Source organism: Podarcis vaucheri, assembly GCF_965113315.1.
Source record: "Podarcis vaucheri genome assembly, chromosome: 7".
NCBI lineage: Eukaryota > Metazoa > Chordata > Lepidosauria > Squamata > Lacertidae > Podarcis > Podarcis vaucheri.
Window position 1 is genome coordinate 50,148,329 of NC_138765.1, and position 23,386 is coordinate 50,171,714.

Sequence of the window (23,386 nt, forward strand, 5' to 3'; positions counted from 1 at the left end):
CTACATATCTCTTTACTCCTGCTTTGTATGAGGATATATCTCTGCCTCTTTCCTGTTTATGTATCCTATAATATGGTACTTTTTGTTCCTATTGTCAGGCTCAGCCATCGTTTAAACTTGCCGTCTGATGTTGTCTTCTCTAGGTTGGGATAAACATTCCTATGGCTACCATGGTGATGATGGACACTCCTTCTGCTCTTCAGGGACAGGACAGCCTTATGGCCCCACATTCACTACTGGAGATGTGATTGGCTGCTGTGTAAACCTCATCAACAATACCTGCTTCTACACAAAGAATGGGCACAGTTTAGGTAGGCAAACAAACTTCTGGACCAGCTTTATTTTGTTTTGGGCTTACAAACTGAGCCACTGTCTGCTCTTCTTTAACGTACAATCAGCAGGATGATTTCTTGGGTGAAACAAAACCAACATGATCTCATTTATTTGTGTCAATACTGGTAGATAACAACTAGTGCTGTGAACAATTCATGTATCTACATCCAGTTTTTTCCTTTACTGCTATCTCTTTGTCCCAGCTGGAAAGGAAGGACTGATAAAGACTTACTCCCATTTCTCATGGTTCAGATTGGGAGCAAAAGTTCAAGGTTATTGCTCTATATACACTAAAGCAGACTGTCAGCCCCACTGCAGTTCTCTAAGCAGGTGAATATATTGCTATGTGAATATACAAGATTGAGTGGGGAGGGGGAGAATCTCAGTTAATATTCATTTTAGGGATTCTTGAGCTCACAGTGAAGTGTCTTAATGATTAAACTGGTTGCTAGAGAAAAGCAAGCAGCAGCTGAGGAACATTTGATTCAGGATAAATGATGTCTAAGGAATTATAATGAAAATGTTTTAATTGTCCAAATAGGGAGGGTAGAACTAGACATTGAAAATGCATGGGCATATGACAGCAGTCCAAAGAGGCCAAAATGCCATAGGATAAAACTCACGTGCCAAAGACCTTTGGAGAAGAAGACCCTGTATAAGTGTTTATATGCTGATGCTAGAAGCCTCAGAGCCAAGATACATGAGTTGGAGTGCCTGATTTTAAGGAGAGCAAAGGTACAGTGGGCATCATGGAATCCTAGCGGAACAGAGAGAACCAATGAAACAAAATTATCTCTGGATATAATCTCATTCAGAAGGGCATACTGGATGAGTTGTTGCTGCGTATGTCAAAGAGGTTGTAGAATCCCACAAACTAAAAATCTCAGAAGGGACACCCATCTCAACAGAATTGCTGTGGGTGGCAATACCAAGCTGCCAAAATAATTTAGTGCTGGGGATCTTCTAAAATGTTCAAAGTTATCTTGGGATGGAGAATGATACCAAAGAGGTATCCAGAGGAGGAAGTGACTTCAATTATTCCCACATAGACTGGGTACATGCACATTTTAGTCATGACAAAGAGGTAACATTTATAGGTATCCTGAATGACTGAGCCCTAGAAGAGTTGGTCATGGAGCTGACCAGAGGGGAGGTAACCCTGGACTCAATCTTAAGTAGTGCCCACTGTGATGTGAGAACTAATGGAGAACAGAAACCATGGCACTGTCAAATTTAGCCATTTGTAGACAATTGCCAAAAAAGTCCAACACAGTCATATTTGACTTCAAAAGAGGAAAATTCCCAAAAATTAGGGGATTGGTAAAAAGGAAGTTGAAATGCAAAGTCAATGTTCTCTTAAATGCTTAGCGGTTATTCAAAACTGCAAAAATAGAAGCTCAGCTAGAAATATACTGCAGAGCAGGAAAGGGAACACCGAGGCCAAGAATATGGTAGCAGAGTCAAGGAAGGCTTTCATCTAAAAAATAGAAGTCTTATCCAAATGAGGAGAACCAAAAGGAACATAAACTTTGGCAAATAAAGGGCAGGCAGACAGTAAGGGATGTGAAAAAAGTGAGGAGCACATTGCTGCCTGAAAACATAAAGACCAACAACTAAAAAGTTCTTCAGATGCATTAGAAGCAAGCAGAGAGAGAGGCAGTTGGACATTTGGATGACAGGTATGCTAAATGAGACAGCACTGAAGCTGAGTGAATTCTTTGCATCTTCACTGTGGAAGATACAGGGAAAATTCATGTGCCTGAACTTTCTCAGGAAGCGAGTCTGAGGAACTGAGGTGTCAAGAATCAGGTCCAAGGAACCAGATATGAAAAAGTCCAGATGGCACTCACTCAAGAATTTCTAAATGTGAAGTTGCTGATCTTTAAGAGAAATGTGTAATTTGTCCCTAGGATCAGCCTCCATACCAAGAGAAAGTATGCAGATGACATGTGCACAAATGTACTCTTCATTTTGATTTGGGGCTAAGCTGTGGAGGTACTGACCAGAGACTAGAGAGCTATGTAGAGCATGGTAGTCATTTTCCTATCTACTAAAGCCCCGCCCCCCCAAAAAACCCTATGGTTTATTTTCCTTTTCTTTCTGAGCCTTCAGTATCATGGTGAGAATGTAGTCAGGTTTCTTTCTTGTAATCCATCAGTCTAGGTCAGGGATGAGCACCTGTGGCCCTCCAGTCTATGTTGGGCTTCAGCTCCTTTAATCCCTGACCATTATCCATGCTGGCTGGAGCTGATGGGAGCTGTAATCCAGCAAAATGTGAAGGCCACGGGTTGCCTGCTCCAGCCTACACAAAGAACAAGTTCAGCATCAAATACAGCTTCCACTGAAGAATTATCAGTGAGGTCCTCTAGTGAAGGCACTGCATGGGCCTGTTCTCTTTCTGAACATCAGCAGATTTTAGACAGACTTTCCTGCATTCCCATTGGTTGTCTGCTTGCTTGCATGGATGGATGTTGTCTATAGAATTCAACTGCATTTTGTGCTTTAGTTGTTAATTCTGGGTGCAGTCAGAGAGAAAGCTAACATACTGGGGATTTTTAGTTGCAAGAGAAGTTTGCCAAGCTCTGGTCTCCTTTAATTGTCTTTGAGAGACAGCTGAGGTTTTATATAATGATCCATGGTGTGATGGAAGCAGGGTTTTCCCCTCTATTTCTCAATTCCAGAATTTGTGGTACCCAAATAAATTGATTAAGAGTACAGTAAGCCCGCAACTTACATAGGGGTTATATTCTGAAGATCACACCCAAGGCCAAAATTATGTATAGTCAAACGCATCGGGATCAGTGGTGAGTGGGATGGCCAAAGTCTTTTTTCCTAGACTGCCCCCTTTCTTTTTTTAAAAATTGCCAAGCGCCTAAAGCTGAATGTACACAAGTTAAATGCATGTAAGTTGCGGACTTACTGTCATTTCAGGACTGGCCAGAAAAAGTACTTCTTCACACAGCACCTAATTAGCCTATTTGATTGCCTCAGTGCACTGAAGGCTGTTGGCTTAGATAGCTTTAAAGGGGTACAAATTAGTGGTGGCTTTCCACTTAGTGGCTTCTGGGTGTGATAGCTGAATGGAAAGATCCTGATTCAGAGGCAACATGCCATTGACATCCATTGCTGAGGGACAAAAGCGGGAGATGGCTCTTGCCTCCATGCCCTGCTGGTGGGCTTATTAGAAGCACCTGGCTGTCCATTTGTGAAGCTTTGCTGGATTGGAGAGTCATCTGTCCAACCCAACGGATGTTCAGATGGCCTGCTACCAGACCTGCAAGCTTTGTTCTTCTGGATTGCTTCATTGAGGGGAGGATTTTTCCTACTGTGGAGGGCAAAGCTGAGAGACCAAACCTATTCCTAAAAGAACTTCTTGTTGTTGATGGGAATAATAACCTGCTTTCAGAGCATTCAAGTTATTTATTTTAACAATCAGGTGCTGTGTTGCAATTACATTAGCACTAATGTGTTTCATGCCCAACTCTTCCCTATATAGTGCTTGTCGTCCTTTCCAGCCTCCAGCATTGCTGGTCTGTACGTGTTAAAGCTGCTGTGCTTGGCTAAAACTGGAAGCAATCTGTCCTGAGATGCTCCTATTTTAGTGACAGCTTTCTAAATGCCTGTAGAACAACTGTGTCACCAGAGACAGGCAGCCTCTCGTGCAAACCCCAATTAGGGTTAAGTGCACAGAGAGTTGTTCTGGCAAGAGGGAGAAATTGGATGAGCTATCTTCCTGGTATATATCCGTAGTATATTATTGGCTTAGTTCAGGTGGGCCCAGACTGAAGCATAAAGGTTGGTTGGTCAGTCAGTGTAAATTTCACTGATAGGATATTGCACTATAGTTTATGCATATTACCTTTTCCATTAAGGCTTGTTTCTGAATCTACACATCACCCTGGATCTAAACAGACATGTTTGAAAACTGATATTGTCTGAGGATATTGTCTAACCAACAGGTCAGATGAGTAGTTTTGTATTCTGGGAGCTCTTTCACACTATTGGATAGAAATTGTTGCATTTCCCAGAGTGTTTGTAAGAGGAATATAGTCTATCCAAAAGTGAACAAAGAGCAAATTATCTAAAATCAGTTGGACAACAGAAAAAATCTTTAGGTGTTTGCAGTCAAGAAAGGTAGGACAAAGACAGAGGTCTACAAGGAATGATTTCTGCATGGAGGAACTGCCATCTTCAAGCCTGAGGTGCAGTAAAAAGCAAGTGGTATCTTAATGCAAATTCCCCTCCATGGTAAGGATATGAAAAAATAGGTCTCAAATGTAGTGAGGGACTATGCTGTTGTTTGGTTACTTAAGATGTGGAGATGATATTTCAGGGCTTCTGAAAATAAGGTGTGTTTTGCAGGGCTGGTTATTTCAATCTAATACCAGATCCTTGTTCTAAAAAAGGAGCCCTGATAGAATTTGACAAAGTAAGAAATCAATCCATTTTGAGGATGGCAGGGAGTGCTTGCAAATTTCACAACCCAAGCTCCTAGTATTCAGTTCTGTAGGATGAGTCTGCCTGACATTTTCCACCCTGCTGTGAAAGAAATCTGCCCCCTCCCCAATAGCTTAATCTGTTAAAAGGAGGGTATTTTTGGTTCAGATTCCAAATGAAACACCAAAGTTGAAACACCACAGTTGTTTGAGGGGAGGAAATTGATATTTGCTGAATAGCCAGAAACCATAATTTCAAATTTTCAAACAAGAAAGCACAAGTGAAGTCTGGGTAGAAATAACAAACCAGTGATATTAAGTTCAGTAATATCTCTCTCTCTATATATATATATATATATATATGAATCTCTTGTTTATATGTAATCTTATATTCTAGGGCTCAACATCTATACTTGTGAGATCTTAATTTATCTAAGTTGTTACTCAGCATCTCTTTCAAACCTTCAACCTGGTTTGGAGGAGCCTGATTGTATCAGATGTGACGGGGGGAGCAGTTGCAGGCTCCCTGATTCTGCCAGCTAAGTTGGCAGCCTTCTTGAGAGCTCTATAACCTTCTTTGAAACTTCTCCTTGAGAGTCCAGTAGTGCATTGCTTTCTTGAAAGGAAAAGGTGGTGATGGTGGAACATCTAGTTTATTGGGAATTAGAGCTGGCATTGTAATTGACCTTAATCTGGAAATGTACCAAACTCTTTACTTTGAGTTCTGTAACCCTCAGTGTCTTATCTTATCTCACTTGGGTGGAGTGAAATGGCTGTAAGTAGGATACCCTCTGTTAATGCCAGAAACTTCCCTTCCCTTCCCCAAATACAAAGTCTCTATCCCTTATATATCCTGTGTTAAAACTTTCATTCAGATCTTCAGTGCACTGTCAGAGGATTATTTTCTGTGGGACAGAATTACTTCTTGGGTGTTGCTTTAATAACAACACCAAAACCTTTGATTAGATGTGCCTGGAAGCCATTTTGAATTATGCAAAGTATAATTCACAAAGTCTCTGTGGTTTTTCTTCAAGCAGCAAAAGCTATAGGGGTAAAATGTAGGGTTCTGTGTGTGTGCATATGCATGCAAATTCTTCTGTAACAAGTAACGTGAAAACTGTTGCTCTTAGACCTGTTTCAGACGTTACTGCAGGACACCCATATTACAATGACTTTGGAGTCACTTGAATGATTAAGATAGTAGTTTCACTGTGGATGCAGTCAGCTGGTTTCCATCTTTCTCTAAGTTAGGGTGGGCAACCTGTGGCGTTCCAGATGTTGTTGGAATCTATTTTCCATCAACCCTAGGGATGATGGAAGTTGTAGTCCAACAACATCTGGAGGGCCACAGGTTGTCCACCCCTGCTGTAAAGAGTGAAAGTGACATGAAACATACCTGCATCTAACAATTTCCAAGTGAAACGTGTCTCCTGAAACAATGGTTCTCTCCAGTACTATGTGCAGTTACCCTGTAATTCTCATTTTAAGAAATGGTATTAAATCACTTGAGTGTGGCAGTTGTGTTTTTCTAAGGTGTCACCCATGTTCCTAAAATTTTATAGACTAACATGACACACACTCCCAAAGGCCTGGTTTCTACTCTACGGGGCATTCAACCTGAACTTTGTAACTGAAGGAGATGACAGAGAGTGGAAAGGGAAAGTCAGAAATAAGAGAATGAATGTACACAGATGTAGTTGCAGGTAATTGGGCTTTCCTGTAACCGAAAGCAAAGAGAAGAGGAAGCTCAGAGCCAGCTCAGACCTTCCAAACCTTTCTGTCTGGGACACTTGGGACTCTTGCTTGGCCACACCCCTCCCCAAGCCACATTCCTCTCTTACTTCATCTGAATCCTCAGCTGTTTTTCTCTGTCTGAAATAAATCCTTAAATCATGATGATGCCTTAAAGAAACAAATAAAACTAACTAAACTTTGGATGAGTTTTATTGTCACTAACAGATCTGCATTAAATTAACACACACACACCCTAGTTTAATTTGATTCCTTATGCAGGCAAACTCTGAACTACTAACTCGGATCCTATGAATTCCATTGGTACAAACCCATTGACTCTGTTGCAGCTGTCCTGGAGGGCAATAGAGGGCAATGAAATTTTGGTGTTGGTCTTTGTCTGAAAATTTATTGGCAACTTTAACCTCCCTGAAAAGGTTCTAATTCACAATGTGAGTTAATTCACTATTTATGAAACCTTTAGTTCAGCCTTAAGTTGAAGGTTAAGTTGAGGAACTAATGCTACAGTCCTAAATATAATTGCATGGAAGTAAGAACCACCAAACACAGTGGGAATTGCTCCTGAGAAAGCACAAATAGACATTGCAAGTCTTCCTAATGTCACCGAAGATTGCAATACATGGAAGATCCTGCTTCACAAACCACAAATTGCTTCTGTTGAGGCCCAACATAGAATTTATTATGCTGTAGCATGTGTAATACATTAAAGTTGTAGGCAAATGGGAGGAAATCCTCTGTCTTAATTCTAATATTTTTCCCCCCACAGGTATAGCCTTTACAGACCTCCCTGTAAGTACAACTATTTTCAGTATTTTAACAAAAGATTCAAATTGAAGGGAGGGGGAAATTGACTGGGATATTTTGATGTCTTCTCTTTGCCATGCCATCTGGAAGTGGTTAGTATAAGGCTCCTTGCTTGATGTGTTTGCATTGAATCAGGTTGGCAAGTTTCTTTTAGCAAAACTAGCTGCAGAAAGGGTGCTGGTTATTATCAGGCTTTTCTTGGAACATACTGGAAGTGTAGGGAAAACTCAAGTTATTGCAAGGTTGTTTGGAATTCAATAGTTTTTCAGGGATATGGTTTGCTTTAAAATAAACAATGCAAGACGTCTGTCTAGAATAAAGCAGGACCTCTATGTTGCCTTGGGTGCCTCAGGCAAGCTAAAAATAACATGAGTTAGTGAATTGTTCAGCAATGCAAGTTAGCCAAGCAAACAAAGACAATTCCCAGTTTCTGAAATGTTCCATTTTGTTTTTGCTATACAAACTACATCCACAATCCAAACATTTCCTTGCCTCTTGGACTTGCTAGTTGGAGTCGAAATCTAACAACACCGTAGCAAATCAAGTAAGAAATTTCTTTTCAGCATGAGCAAAGTTCAAAGGCTCTTGGATAGAAATGGTAGACTGAGGGTTGCTTTGTTCCATGGAACTTTGCACATGAGTCCCAGAGCCGATAACAAAATGCACATGCATTGGTTCCATTAGAAACAGTGCATATATGTGTAATTTTTCCCCTGTTTAGAAATGTGCATCAACATGTGGGCTGATGCATTCTTGCTTACCACTGGAGCATGTGGCAAAGGAAAAGTGGGAATGCATACCAGCATGTACTTTTAAAGTCTGAGATTATGCATTTTGTGTGCAGGAATCAGCACCAGAATACAAAACATGTAAGCAGTTGCACTTCAAAACATGCAAGACAAACAGGCTTACAAAAAGAAAATTTTGCAACAGCAGTAGGGAGAACAGATAGACCATTCATGAGTTAGGTTAGGAGTGGGAATCTGTGGCCCTCCAGATATTGCTGGGTTACAACTCTCATTTGCCCTGACCAGCAGATCTAATGGTTAGGGGTGATTGGATTTGTAGTAAAACAGCATCTGGAGGGCAAAGCCATTTCCGAGCCTCGGGGAGGAGAGGGGGTTGCGGGCTGACCCCTCCCACATTCGCGGGGGATGGACTTTGGCCCCCGCGAGAGCTAGGGAATCCCTGGGCTTGCCTTCGCCCCTGCCCACCAATCTGCGGGCCGGGGAGGCGTGGCCTAGTGTATTTAAGGCCAGGCACGCCCCGGGACCGCCCTCTTCACTCCTCGGCAGCTGAGCGCGGAGAGGGACGCGCTGGAGTGAATTTAAGCCAGCAGTGATGGCGAGAGCTGCCTCCGAGGGGCCACCTGATGCCTTGGTGATTCAGTTAGGGGAGAACGACCTCGCTTATCGCAAGGCTATTGATTTGAGATGGAACATTTTTGATGATCTGTCTGATCTGACGACAGTATACCTAAACACCACAATATTGTGGTCCTCATTGCTTGAGAGGAGGACATGGAGGGATTGTGTGAGCCCAGTGGGAGTTAATAAAGCGAGGAAAGTTTTAGAGCGGGCAGTGGGACGCAGAGTGGCGGCTCTGGGCGGGTGTGTCATAGGACACCCAAGCATACAGTTCAGCAACGAGGCCCTCTACAGACGAGATGGCGTGCATCTGTCTGATGCCGGAAACGATATATGGTTGGGAGACATCATAGTAGGGATTAGGAGATGGTTACAGGCCTGAAGGTATTGGCGGCGAGCTCCGCTCGAGTGGCGGTTAGGCATTGGCAGGGGTCATTAGTTATGCAAATGGACGGGGGGGGAAGGAAACGCCATCACCTTCCCCCAAGGAAAGAAGGGTAGTCCGGTAAAGGACTCCGGGGGGCGTTGTCTTGTCCGAGACCTAGTAAGGTAAGGGCCTCCGGCACGCCCACGAGCGGTGACACCCGTGGGGTCCTAGTTGGCGTACTTCAACAGGACCCCCATGGTTTGTGTTTAACCCTTCCCGGTCACCATGCCGGGTAGTTGATAGGAGCCAATGCCTAAGGCCAATACCTTCAATTCTGTAATCAATAAAGTTGTGGCCATTTACGCCCATTAACCTTAAATAACGTGTCCTGTGTCTTATTTCATATGGGGGAGGGAACTTGCCGCGCAATAGACTTAACTTGAGCATATGCAAGTGCTGGAATTTGCACTTTGAAAGCTACAGCAAAGATACCAACCTTGTATTTAACAACTCACTCAGTTGCCATGGGCAACCAAGAATTTCATGCAGGCAAGTGAGCAAGCTGGCAGAAGAGGAGCATTCACTCCATCACTTTTCCATTAGCCCACTTGGTATCTCTGCTAGCTGTGGAAGAAAAGAAGTCATTTTCCTCCATAACCATCAGGGAAATGCACCAGATTAATGTAGGGATGGGTTGCTTTTTATCTTTTCTGTCAGCCTACTTGATGGAAGGCGTTAAAAAAAACAAGCACCCGTTAACAGGCCAGTAGTTTGCATATACATGCTGCCCTCTCTTCCACAGCCAACATGGGACACACAGGGTACTAGCCCCTAAGCAGGTTAGCATCCGCACTCCCAGATTAGTAACTTTGGGGAGCTAGTTTACAAGGCTGGATAATATTGCAAGCCAAATGGAAGTGTGCATTTTGTGGGTCCATAGCATAATAGACTAGCTTAATACTTTAAAACTTCTTGAAAATCAAAACCAAAATGTATGTACATGCAGATATTACATGTCCCATGGTTGCTTAGCTTTGAAAGCAACTATTTAACAACCAAGGAACAAACTTTTTGGGGGAGGGAGAGCTTTGTTTGAAACCTTTAAGTCAGGCTTCCTTAACCTTGGCCCTCTAGATGTTTTTGGCCTACAACTCCCATGATCCCTAGCTAGCAGGACCAGAGGTCAGGGATGCTGGAAATTGTAGTCTCAAAACATCTGGAGGGCCGAGGTTGCGGAAGCCTGCTTTAAGTGCAGCTGAATTGCAGTCCAAGGTTTTCATTGCTATTATCAGTCTGGTTGTTTCGCTGTTATCTGTTGCTGCATTCAGACATGTCATTTGTTCAGATGATTTGTAGGTAGCATTAGTTCCTTTCAAAAAGTGTTCATGAACAGTTAAAGATCCAGCCAAGGAGCAGGGCCCCTGCTTGTTTAAATGTAAGTTTATATAATTGCAGAGTTCACTCTTAGTTGGGTACCTGCAAACAGTTTAAGAGGTACTTCTTTGCAATGGCTAGTTCCCTCCCCAATATTCTTCCATGTCCTGCAGCACATCCAAGATCCTGCCTACATGCTGTGTTTCATGCCAGTCCTAATGAAAGATAGAATGCTACATTTTCTAGTCAGCCTTGGCTCCCCAGATTTTATTGGACCACAATCTGCATCAGCCATAGCCAGCATGCCTAATGAACAGGGACAATAAGAATTGTAATCCAACAATATCTGGGGAACCATGCTTGGAAATCTGTTCTAGGTTATGGATTTGGTTACTGCATATGGATTTCCCTGTGATCCAGAACAGGGGGATATTGACTTCACTAGTAGAGTGTGAATTACAATACAATGCAAAATCAATATAGTTCCAGAATCAATAAAAATAAATGAAAACACCTAAATCATATGATTTCTAGCACCCACTGTTAGAAATGAAATTAAGTTGGTTCATATCTGTGAATGATGATACTCTTTTCAGAGATCATCTGCTTCTCCTGTGCTGAAAAGTTCTTACGCAATCAGTCTGCAACTCCATGAAATACTTGCGCACGATAAACATTCTTTGCCCTTTTGTCTACAGTCTACTACTTCTGAAGTTGTCTTCTTTTTCCAGTTTAGTAGCAGTCCTTGAAGCTTAAGCTGCCTTTTATCTAATCCTTCCCAGTACACTGGTTTTCTTACTGCAGTTACTCTGTTGCTTGGAAGAGTGTTGCATGAGTCTTACTCTGAATTTTAGCTCTTCAGCTTCCTTTCTGCCTAGGCACTGAACTCTTCTCTACCTGTCCACTTAATTCTGAACCTTTGGATATTCAGTTCTTAGCTGCATGGCAATGAATTTATTTTCTGTGAGGGCTGTTCCTGTAGCATCACTTGAATTCAAAATCAGCTGTAAAGGAGAACAGCTATATACAATCTTGACTTGACTGGTATCACGAAAGATTTTGGTTTCAAAAAATACTGTGAGTCTTTGGTAGACTGATCCAATCAGATGTGATTTTAGACTTCTTTCTGCTTTGGAATTACAACCAACAGGATAGGGTACTCTTCCAACCCACCCCTCTTCTTTACTGTCACCCTCTACACAGACTCAGGCTGCATCTAGTCAACCAAACCTGTCCATTCTTCCTCTCCTGGTGTGAAAAGTAATGCAATTCTAAGAATGTTTCTTGCTGAGAAAAACTGAGCAGCATATGTAAGGACTTCATAATATTCCCGATAAAGTACCTAGATTTTCAGAGCATGCTTGACCATTGCTTCTCACTAAGGGTACTGGGTTTCAGATTTATTTATTTTTTAAATTACATTTATATATCGCCTTTTTCTCAAAGGAACTCAAGGTGGTGTACATGGTTCTCCCTTCCCATTTTGTCCTCACAACAACCCTGTGAGGCAGCTTAGACCTAGAGACTGGCTGACCCAAGGTCACCCAGTGAGCTTCATAGCTAAGTGAGAATTCAAACCCTGGTCTCCCAGGTCCTAGTCCAACACTCTAACCATTACACCACCCTAGCACCTGGAAAGGAATGCAAGAAATGGATCTTCTAGCTATTAAAAAGAAAGCAGCACAGCAAGATTACCTGAATGAAGATAAGGAATAGAAGAGAATATTGGGGAAGGGTCATAGCTCAGCAGTAGAGCACATGTTTGCATGTAATTGGGAAAAGACTTCCTGGAGATCTGCTACTGAGATACTCAGGACTGAGTGTAGACAGTACTAAGCTAGATGGGGCAATGGTCTGACTTGGTATACAAGGTGGCTTCCTATGTCCCTTTCCACAAAAATGTGGACAAGCTCACTAGAAGGTGACGTGTAAGTTATTAGGGAGGTCAAACGAGTAATTTGGAATGAATGTACAAGATAGATTAGAAAAGCACAATTCACTGCCTGGCATGACTTGTTGGAAAGGAAATGTAGATACAGTGGTACCTTGCTTTTCAAATGTAATCCATTCCGGAAGACAGTTCGAGTTCTGAAACATTCGAAAACCAAACAATAGCCAACAGCTAGGCCTCAGGATCTTGCACTCAGCAGAAGCCGCGTGGTATGTTTGACTTCTGAGGCGTGTTTGAAAACAGAAGCATTTACTTCCGGGTTTACGGCGTTCAAAAACCGAGGTACCACTGTATGGGCTAAGTATCTCACATACCTCTTAAAGCCTTGTTTTGTAGTTATTTGGTATATAGGCCTTGTGACAGTAATCAACGCTGCTTTCTCTTAGTTGCTAGTATGTTTTTCCTCTGCTGGTAGAAGGCCATTTGATCCCTGTATGTTATTTAAAGCTCACCTGTGATTGTTGATTTCTATTTTGATTGGACTGGGAAATACTGCTTGCCTCCAGATGCTGGAAGCTCTCTTCCAGTTCTCCATAGTAGCTTTGCTTTATCTAAGCTGTCTTTTTCTTTCTTGCTCAAAACTGTTGGTGCTGTTAAAGCTCTATCCAGCACACATTGCTTGTACCTTTCTCAGAGGCACTTAGAGGATTTGTTTACAAAGTATTTTTGCCATAGGTAACTACAAGCACGACGGTAAAATGTTGTGGAGGTTCTGGAGTAGCTTTCATTCTAGTCTTGGAAGATTATGAGTACATATTATGTGACTGTCATTAAGGCAAATGATCCTTCCTCCATTCCCACAGTCTGTTTTTAGGAAGACTGAAGTCCCTGGGGAAACTTGCAATCTGCAAACTCATGCAAGGATTGACATGGAGCCATGTGTGTTTAATTTTGCTCTCTCACTTCCCAAACTGCTCTTGGAAGTCACAAAGATTCAGTAAAACCTTACAGCTATGTCATAAAGGGTTGGGGTTTTTTGCTAGTTGGTTCCTCATATATTGTGTTCGGTTTCTTATAAATTGCTCTGAATAGTGCTTGTCACGTCTCCCTAATCTGGAGGCTTCATTTGAGCTTCCTCTAAGTTTAGCACCCTTGCTTGTTTTCAGCTGATCCTTGGAGGCTCAGAGAAAAATGTATGTTAGCTTTCTTCCCGAAAAGGGCCCTATTTTTTAACTGGGGTTTCTTCTTTTGGCAGGCCAATTTATATCCCACTGTGGGGCTCCAGACACCCGGAGAGATAGTGGATGCCAACTTTGGGCAGCAGCCGTTTGTGTTTGACATCGAAGATTACATGAGGGAGTGGCGAGCAAAGATTCAGGGCACCATTAAGCGGTTTCCCATAGGTGACCGGCTAGGTGAATGGCAAGCCATGCTACAGAAGTGAGTGGGAGCATTAATTTCTTTTTACTTAGAAGCTTCATTAAAGAACATCAATTGCTATAGAGTGGTCTGCTTATAAAGTATGTCCTGCACCCCTCTTCCTTTATGTTGGACAATTTTTGTGTGTGTTAAAGTTCCTTAATGCTAATGAGGAACAAAGAGCTTACTGTTTGCTCTGCACATGTGTTTCATTTTTAAAAAACAAGAACAAACCTGCACAAATCTCATTTTCAGTAGCAATCTCAAGAGTGGAGGGCTGCTTTCAGGAACTGTCTGGCTTGATTGCTTTTTAGCCTGTCTGAGGACAAGTCACTGGCAAATCACTGAACCAGATGCGGAGGGAAAGGCAATGGTTTGGAGAAGCATTACAGCTTCTATATCTTTGTGTCCCAGACAGAAATGAGGGGAAATGAAGCACAGAGCTCCAGAGCACAGAATTTGAAGTGACTGAGAATCTGATGTCCCCTCTTCCCAGAAATTGTTTTGGATGAAGCTTTGCAAAATCAACAGGCAGTTGACCATTGGTTGTGAATTGTAGACCACAACACCTGGAGGGAAGCATGTTACATTCCAGAGGACAGGGGTGCTATCGCTTTGGATTTTTTATATATTTTGACATATTTTTATAATGCCCTTTGATTATTTTTGTAGAGTGGTTTACAGCACAGTGATTAGTGTTCTATTATATATGACTTTCAAAAAGGATTAGATAGGCTTATAGGACTGCTACAGACCTCAGTAAGACAGGCAGTGTATTTAATGGTTCATTATAGGATTTCCAGTAAATTGGTCCAGGGTCATTTGCTGTTCACTTACATTAATACAGTATCATTTTGAACATCTTATGAAGTGATACTAAAAAAAAAGTTTGCAACATTAATGTAGGTTTCCTTCACCATAATGCATTCATTTCCTGGGTGCTCTTTAATAACAATTTGACTGTTCATACCCAAGCAGGAGTTGATCGCTTCCCTTTGGCTAGCCTAACTCCTGTGTTGCGTGTGTGAATGTACCAAGAGTAGTGTCTTCTGTTCCCTTCCCAAAATGCTTTTGTTCACCATATAAGAGTGTGACATTTTCATTGTAGGAAGCAGGGCCAAGGACAACTCTGGGATACACCGTCTGACTTCAAATTAATGTGATCCTCCCAGATATATTTTATAGCAGGGATAGCCAACTTCCAAGAGACTGCAATTTACTCACACAGTTAAAAACTGGCAGTGAGCTACCCCTTTTTGGGGGGTTCTGGTCAAAGTTGCTGAGCTTTTTTTAGGGAGGCAAATGCCGTTTATTGGGGGGATCAGAGCAGGGAAATAAATAATAAGTCGCTCACCAAGAGATTGCGAATGAAACAGTCAGCATCGCAGCAAGAGCTCGGTCTTCCGGTATAGCAATCTAAGGGGGGGGGCAGATAGCGGAGCCAGCGATCGTCCGCGATCTACAAAAACCTCCTGGGGATTGACTAGTAGATCATGATCGACCTGTTGGACAGCCCTGTTTTACAGCTTTGCCATGGCTCTGTGCTGATAGAGATACCCATTCTACAATTTGCTTTCTGTATTCTCCCCCCAGTATGGTCTCTTCCTATCTGGTCCATCACGGGTACTGTGCTACAGCAACTGCCTTTGCCAGGGTGACGGAAAGTACAATCCAGGAAGAACAGATCTCTATAAAGAACAGACAAAGTAAGTTTATTCTTACAACTTCCTCACAACTTTCCCTGAAGACTTGAGAGACAGCCCTTCCTGCCTGCAGCATGACTTCAGTCCAATATCCACATATTCAGATGCCAAATGGAAGTGGTCACTAGGTAGAACCTCAATATCCTGCACAACTTCCCTTGGGTCCTCTTCTGTGGCTGCCAGTGTTCCAATGTCTCATCATTTCCCCCCCTCATCCTGCCACTCCCAAACCAAATGTTTGGTTTGAGAACTTTAAAAGCAGGATAGTCTACTCAAGGAAAATAGGTACTCTTTTATTTAATCTGCCAAAGCTATATTATTTATTTCTATTTTTTTAAATGCATACATAAAAAAAGCCTTGCATGTTGTCTTTGGCTGACCTTTTCAAAGAACTCACTGCTTTGGGTACAGAGTTATACCTCTAACTCCATGCAGGATTTATGGCACTTGAAAGACCACTATCTTCTCTCAATTGCTGAATTACTAATATTTATTTGGAATATTTATTGATAATCTTTCTGCTATAAGAATTCCCATAGTGGTTCACAATGAAAATAAAATCATTTTATGTGGGGAGTTTTCCTTTTGCCTCTTAACAAGTTCTCAGAGTAGCTTTCATATAAAGTAATGTAAAGCATCAGTAAACAACTATCAGGTACAAAGTTCAGACATCAATAAAATTAATAAAATCAATAAACCAACAGGAAGCAGCATGAAGGTATTGTAACACCAGCAGATAAATCAGTATTACTGTTCAGTTAAAAACTTAAGACAAGAATAACACTTTTTATCTGACACCTAATAATCTGTAGTTGGCACCAGGTGTACCTTCTGGGGAAGAAATTCCACAACTGGGGTGCCATCACACTGAAGTCGCTATTTGTGGTCACTTTTATCTATCCTCTGAAGTTAGGAGTATCTAGAAAAAGGCCTTTGAACATCATCTGCAATTAAATAGGTTCATGTTCTTCAGGTATTCAGATAGTCCAACATTTTTATTGCCTGTCTACCTATGGGATTATATGCCGCCTGTCATTATAGGCAATCTTACTGTTCCATCCCAGTGATTCTGCTTTCATCTACAGGAATACAGAAGCTGGTCTTGGCAGGAAGAGTGGGGGAAGCCATTGAAGCCACACAACAGCTATACCCAGGACTCCTAGAGCACAATCCTAATCTCCTTTTTATGTTAAAGTGAGTACATCCAAATCCTTTCAAGTACAGTAAGACCTGCAATGTGAGGAACATAAGAAGACAGAGGCTTATACTGGAACTACTGGCTGTGATCTATCAAAACGAGTCTAATGATACAATGATACAAACATTCCAGGTTTGGCAATTACAACTTTGGCAATTACAATTAGAAGCTGTCAGGAGAAGATCACTGCACTTTGAATGGTGGTTAATAAATTTATTAAATGAAGGAAGAATAAGTGATGTGTAGTGCTGAAAAGGTGACCCCATTGGTTAAGGTAGCAGGCTTGAGCCACATTCCAACTTATTCCAGAAGAGCTGGGGATTGCAAATCATCCAGTGAAAGGTTGCTTTACCTATAGAATGATGCTTTAAACATCTCTCTCTGTTAAGACATTATTTGCAATGGTACCGTTTTCCTCCATGGTATCATTCCTTGTCCTTCTCTGTACTTCAAGACATGCATGCAGACTTGAATTGCTTGTTTTCATTATTAACACTCATAAAACACCTAACTTTTTTAATTGCTGTACAAGCTCACAATCTAATAATCTAGTACAGGTAGATCATCTGGTTGTAGTTCATCAACATCTGGAGATCCAAAGGTTCCCCACACTGGAACTAGTTGGTCATACTAAGTAGTGGTCTATACCACTTTCACAGAGATTCAGTTTTTTTTACTCTTAACACACTTGTGATTTTAGAAGTGGCTGTCTGCAGTGATGGAACATGGAATAAGGTGCTAGGCTTTGCTGTATCTGTTCTTTCAAACGTAAACTATGAAAGGGTCTTGTAATTAATTAATTAATTTGATGCCAAAGTAGGCTTCTAAGCAGCTTACCAGTATAGAAACTTGTCTCATTTCTTCTTCATGGTTCTCTTATTAACACTTGCTGCACAATGCTAATTTCTATGAGAAGCAAAGCATTAAGGGTGAATGGTTGCTCCCAATGTGAAGCCAAAATGCTATGGCTCAGTGGTAGAGCACGTGCTTTGCATACAGAAGGTCCCAGATCCAAGCGCTGGCATTTCCAGGAAGGGCTGAGAAAGACCCCTGCCTGAAACACACCCTGGATTAGACAATACTGAGCTAGATGGATGAATGGCCTAACTTGGTGTAAGACAGCTTCATGTGTTGATCTTATCTACTAGCTCCAGCTCCTGAAGAATACTAATTCAGCAAGAGAGAAAATTTTCACTCGTTAGTGCCACTTTCAGACATTTTAGTAAAAAGATTTTGCTCTGTGGCTGGAGTGGTTTCCTGTCTTGGGAAGGGGCTTAACGTGTGTCTGGTTCCTTTATACTGGGCTTTTGAATGGAACATTAAATTTATGCATCATCTTGTGGGTGACATCTCTAGCTGAAAACTTTACTTTCGACACCAGAATGCTGCTTTTCTCATCTGGGTGTTTCTAAAGACCCTTGTTTGTTCTAGGCTGCAGCTACTAATGGGTGCTAAAATGCTTGTATGCTTCTCATGAACCATTGCACAGCATCCATTGCTCTGACATTTTGTGTTTCAACTCTTTCTCTTCCTGTCTCCTTGCACACAGGTGCCGGCAGTTTGTGGAGATGGTGAATGGAACAGACAGTGAAGTACGTTGTTTCAGTGCCCGCAGCCCCAAATCCCAGGACAGCTACCCTGATTCCCCCAACCTAAGTCCAAGGCACGGCTCTAACAATTTGCACATTCACAGCACTGGTAAGTGTTGATTTCTCTGCTAGGTAATCAGTTACTTGGCTTTCTTCTACAGAGCACTCTAGCCACATTCAGGCATTCTGCAAATGAACCCTAACCCTTTTAGTACTTTTCCAGCTCCCTGCCCATTGGTACTTATTACACAATGTGCACCCATAATGAAACACTTGAGATGTTTGGGGAGAATTCTTGGTGTGTTCACACCTCACTCCACTTGTTAGGAATTCTCTCCCTGTACTGTGAGAGAAGAGCCAAAGCTCAGGAGGGTGTGGAGAAGTACTGTCCTATAGGCCTTACCACTGTATTCATTCAGTGCCCTGTCTGTACATAGGAACATAGGGGGCTGCCTTATACCGAGTCAGACCACTGGTCCATCTAGCTCAGTACTGTCCATGTTGACAGGCTGTGGCTCAGGGAGGGATTTCCTCAAACCCTACCTGGAGAGGCCAAGGATGAAATCTGGGATCTTCTGCATGCAGAGCTATGGCCTTTCCCCACTGTAGGTTCTGTAGGCCTACAGGGAAGGCGAAACTAGAAATTACCTTGATGTGTAATTGGATATCCTGTCTAATTTTAAACTTTAAAAAAGTCAACAGGGGAAACGGGCATCCAGTTAGATCAGGGCCGCAACACTAAAGGATGGGGCTGGGGCCAGCCTTTTCCTCTTGTGCCGTTTGCCCATTTTAAAACTCCTTCCACTTCCAAGAAGAATTGTCTCTTAAGTGTTTTCCTAATAAGGGAGATAGCAGGAAGAGAGAGGGTAGTGTCACCTCCTCCCAGCACCACAGTCTTGATCAGAACCCACACACAGAAAAGTAAGTATATGGCAGATCCATGGGTGAGGTGAGAGAGGTGTAAATCCTCTGGCCTTGAAATGCTGTCTCAGGGACCACAGAATTGCTCCTTAAGGAGCTTGTCTTTAGAGGTATTGTCCAATATGGATGTCCATGTCACATAACCATTGCATTAATTAATATCCATGTTGCTTAGGCACATTCCTCATACCATTTTATCTTGCCAGTGCCTGTCTACTGATAGTAAGTACTTGGCCACTTGCCTTTGCCTGGATATGTGTGCTCTGTGCACATTTCAGTAAGATGTATTGTGGTGTGTGGTTTTCAGCTTTGAGTAAGCATTAAATCAGACCAAGGTCTTGCTGCTAGTGGTTAGCTGCATCAGAAATAGGGACTAAGTACTGTATATACTCGAGTATAAGCCAACCCAAATATAAGCTGAGGCACCTAATTTTAGGACAAAATACTGGGGAAACGTATTGACTCGAGTACAAGCCGGTTCAACACACCACAAACCCTGGTGGTGGCGGCAGTGGAGAAAGGGCTGCTTTTGGGCTGCTTGTTCCTCCTCTGCCACTGCCAACAGTGGCAGAAGAAGAGGAAGAACAAGTAGCTTGCTCTTCCTCCACTGCCACCAACAGCGGGCAGGAGGAGGAGGAAGGAGCAGCCCAAAAGGGCTCCTTTCAGGCAACTCATCCCTCCACTGCTGCCTCTGCCGCTTGCAAGAGCAGGCATAGCAGCCCGGGTGGGGGAGGCACAGTGCAGCGCAGTGCCTCTCCCAGCCACAGCTCCTGTGCCTGCCCTTGCGAGAGGTGGACAGCGGCGGAGGGACAAGCGGCAAGAAAGGGCTCCTTTTTTGCCACTCGTCCCTCCATCGCCACCCGCCTCACTCAAGTATAAGCCGAGGGAGGCTTTTTCAGCATTAAAAATATGCTGAAAAAGTCGGCTTGAATATAAGTATATTCGGTAGTCTAAGGTGGACATTGAAGTGGGTTTGTCCAGATCCCCTTGCAACATTAAAACAGAGCAGGGTCACCAGTCCTCATTCTTTTCCTTCTGTTTCAGGAGCGGACAGCCCAAGCTGTAGCAATGGAGTTACTTCCATAAAAAACAAACAGAGCCACTGTAAATATCCAGCACTGAGCTCGTCGTCATCATCCTCTTCCTCGTCATCTCCTTCATCGGTGAACTACTCAGAGTCTAACTCCACAGATTCCACCAAATCACAGCAGCACAGCAGCACCAGCAACCAAGAGACCAGGTAGCACAGAAGCGCTCTTTCTAGTGAGAAGTTTGTAGCAGGCAGCTGTAACAGGGGGTGGAAACTGATGTAGCGTCCTGCTTCTTACGCCTAGGCATTTGCAAATGCACAAGCAGCAGACACACACACACAAATCCATTTTTCCGACCCAGTTGAATTCCCTTTCAATGTAATTTGACACTTGTGTTAATCACAGCAGTTTATAAATTTTATAATTTCAGTCTGAAAATCCACCAAGAACTTCTGGTTGATCTGCAGTGTGCTTTAATACTCACTGACGCTGTCTTTGCTGTTAGCTATTCCTCTCATTCCCCCAGGAAGACTCCTTTGCTTTCTAAGACCCTCCTTTTTTTCACACAGTGACAGTGAGATGGAGATGGAGGCAGAGCACTACCCCAATGGAGTCCTGGAGAATTCTGCTACAAGGATAATGAATGGCACTTACAAACATGAAGAGATTCTGCAGACAGATGATTCCAGCATGGGTAGGGTTTAATGTGGAAAGCATCTTCTCATCTCTGTTCCAGGGAACACTCAGCTTAGCAAGTGTGGGTGATCTTCCCTAAGGAAACTGCTACTTGGGGTGCCTCTTCCAGTCCAGAAACCCGCAGAGAGGGCATGGGATGCAAAAAAAAAAAGTTTCTAAAATTAGTTAGATCATTAGAATATCAAACAGTAAAATTTTGAAAACGATGAAGTAATTTCTTGCACCACGACTGAAGTGCCAATGTAATTTATAGCTGCTGATGGACAGCATTTTAAAACTAAATGCCAGAGATTTACCAATTTCCTCCTGCAAAACCAGAACAATGTAACTGTATAAATGTCTGCATTTTATTAGTACCTGAATATTAACCTCAACATTTCATTGTCCTGTTATATGTCACTTAAAAGCTATAATTTCTGTTTGTAAACCAATAGCCAGGCGTGTACATCCAAGCAAACATTTCTTTCTTTAGCCTTACACTTAGAGCTGCACTTCACATGTGCTTTGGCACAGGATTTTGGTCCAGTCTTAACAATTTTACGCCACATGTTTTTGGAGGTAGCTAATGGTGGAAACCTAGCAGCCCAAAAGGACTTTTGATCATGCTTCTAGTGGTGGGACTTCCCTGAGCCTTCTGCTGTTGACCTCACTAGAATTGAACTAACTGGCTTTTTGGGAGACAGAGATGGAGGAAGGTGATTGCTTTGGTGCTCTAGCCCTTCCCTTCTTTTCACTTTCCCTTCCCTTCTTCTTTCCTTTGCTCTAGAAGATGGCTGTCCTCAGAGGCAGCTCTGTGGAGGGAACCATGCTGCCACTGAGCGGATGATCCAGTTTGGGCGGGAGCTGCAGACCCTGAGCGAGCAGCTGTGCAGAGAGTATGGGAAGAATACGACACATAAAAAAATGTTGCAGGTGTGCCATGTGACTGAGAACCCCATTCACATTCATGACCCAGAACTTGAAACCATTCATTCATTCAAAATATCCCCATTTCACCTCTCAATATAAAATTGCTATGGTGGCTGCTTGCAATAAAAAATAAAAACAGTATAATAGGAAGCTGCCTTATAGTGAGTCAGACCTTTAGTCCTTTCAGCTCAGTCTATACTGACTGGCACCAGCTCTCCAGGATTTCAGGCAGAGGACATTCCCAGCCCTACTGGGAGATTCCAGGGGTTGAATTTGGGACTTTCTGCACGCAAAACAGATGTTCTACCACTCTTGCTATGGCCCCGAAATAAAAAGTAAAAATAAAAGGCAATAGAGCAGTGTCGCAGGAGGAGTTTTTAAACTAATAAAACCATCAACACCCAATTGGTCACTTAAAACTGTTTTAAAACCCAAGGAAAATAATACTGTGTTGACCCTGACACCTAAGGGTTTTAGATTCGCTACCAAGAAATAGCTAAAAGAGTTCCACAGATGAGATACCACTGCCAAGGAAGCCCTGGAGCCCTCTGTTTCACATCAGGAGAAAGGGTTGCACAAGAAGGACACTCTATGCCCTCCCATTTTCCAGAGAAGTCACCTTGGTTTGCACTTATCATAGTTCATAACCCAAACTACCATTCAGGCTTTCAAAGATAGAACAGGCAAAGATGTAGATTAGTGTCACTTGCCTGCTTTCATTTCTGTATACTCATCACTTAGCTTTATCTTTGCGCCTGCATCCATGGTGCAATAGCCATAACTGCAGTTTGTCACATGAGATAGGATTCCTTAAGCTTGGTTTTCATACTGCCTGCACTGAGCCATTATACATCATGATTGGACCAAGAATAGTAGTTAAATACCAACAGGACAAACTGCTGTCCTCTTTGGGTTAAAAACTATTTAGTTCAATATTTTAAAACATGTTGGGAATCCATATAATCATTTCCCTGCAATTTCTTTAGATTCACTTTCTCCCAAGCAGAGCAGTGAGTTCATGTGACATATGAGAGTATGTGTTCTCTGGTCTCAGTTTGAAGAGACTCAGTAATTTCGGGTGGCCCATTCCATCAGAGAATCCTGGTGTTTTGTGTATGTGTTGCAGTGCTGTTCAAGCCTCTCTTCTTTCACTCAGGATGCGTTCAGCTTGCTGGCCTACTCTGATCCATGGAACTGTCCCGTTGGCCAGCAGCTAGATCCAATCCAGCGGGAACCCGTGTGTGCTGCACTCAATAGCGCTATATTGGGTAAGGTGACAAACGGTGAGGTAGCTCAGACCTTTCTCTTCTGCATGCACCTGTTTCTGCAGTGAGGCTACTGATGCTGGAGGGCAGCTAGCAGGATTATTGCTTACCTTGCAAAATCACTGCAGTGTTCTTTAATTTTCCCCAACATTTTGCTTAGTTTTCCCCATGTTCCATGAAGACCTCCTGAAATATATAGTGTTAAGCCGCTGCCATAGTTTTAAGGACTACTGAGCGAAGCCATAGCTACTGTGTGTGCTTTTGCTGCACACATATTTATCATCACAGAGGTGAAAGCTGGAGTGGGGAGCAGACTTGCAAAATCTCACCC

The 23,386-nt window shown here is 42.6% G+C and overlaps 1 protein-coding gene across 2 annotated transcripts in view; it reads left to right on the plus strand.

The window, feature by feature from the left end:
• Window positions 1–23,386, plus strand: part of RANBP10 (RAN binding protein 10) — a 48,194-nt gene that overhangs the window by 20,623 nt on the left and 4,185 nt on the right. The window contains exons 4-13 of one of the 2 annotated variants that reach the window (XM_082229323.1): window positions 144–311; window positions 7,288–7,310; window positions 13,580–13,764; window positions 15,337–15,449; window positions 16,532–16,640; window positions 18,194–18,342; window positions 20,199–20,394; window positions 20,755–20,879; window positions 21,648–21,793; window positions 22,947–23,058. In XM_082229323.1, coding sequence (XP_082085449.1) covers window positions 144–311; window positions 7,288–7,310; window positions 13,580–13,764; window positions 15,337–15,449; window positions 16,532–16,640; window positions 18,194–18,342; window positions 20,199–20,394; window positions 20,755–20,879; window positions 21,648–21,793; window positions 22,947–23,058 — 1,326 coding nt within the window. The remainder of the gene's footprint in view (window positions 1–143; window positions 312–7,287; window positions 7,311–13,579; window positions 13,765–15,336; window positions 15,450–16,531; window positions 16,641–18,193; window positions 18,343–20,198; window positions 20,395–20,754; window positions 20,880–21,647; window positions 21,794–22,946; window positions 23,059–23,386) is intronic. The other variant, XM_082229324.1, reaches the window with a different exon arrangement.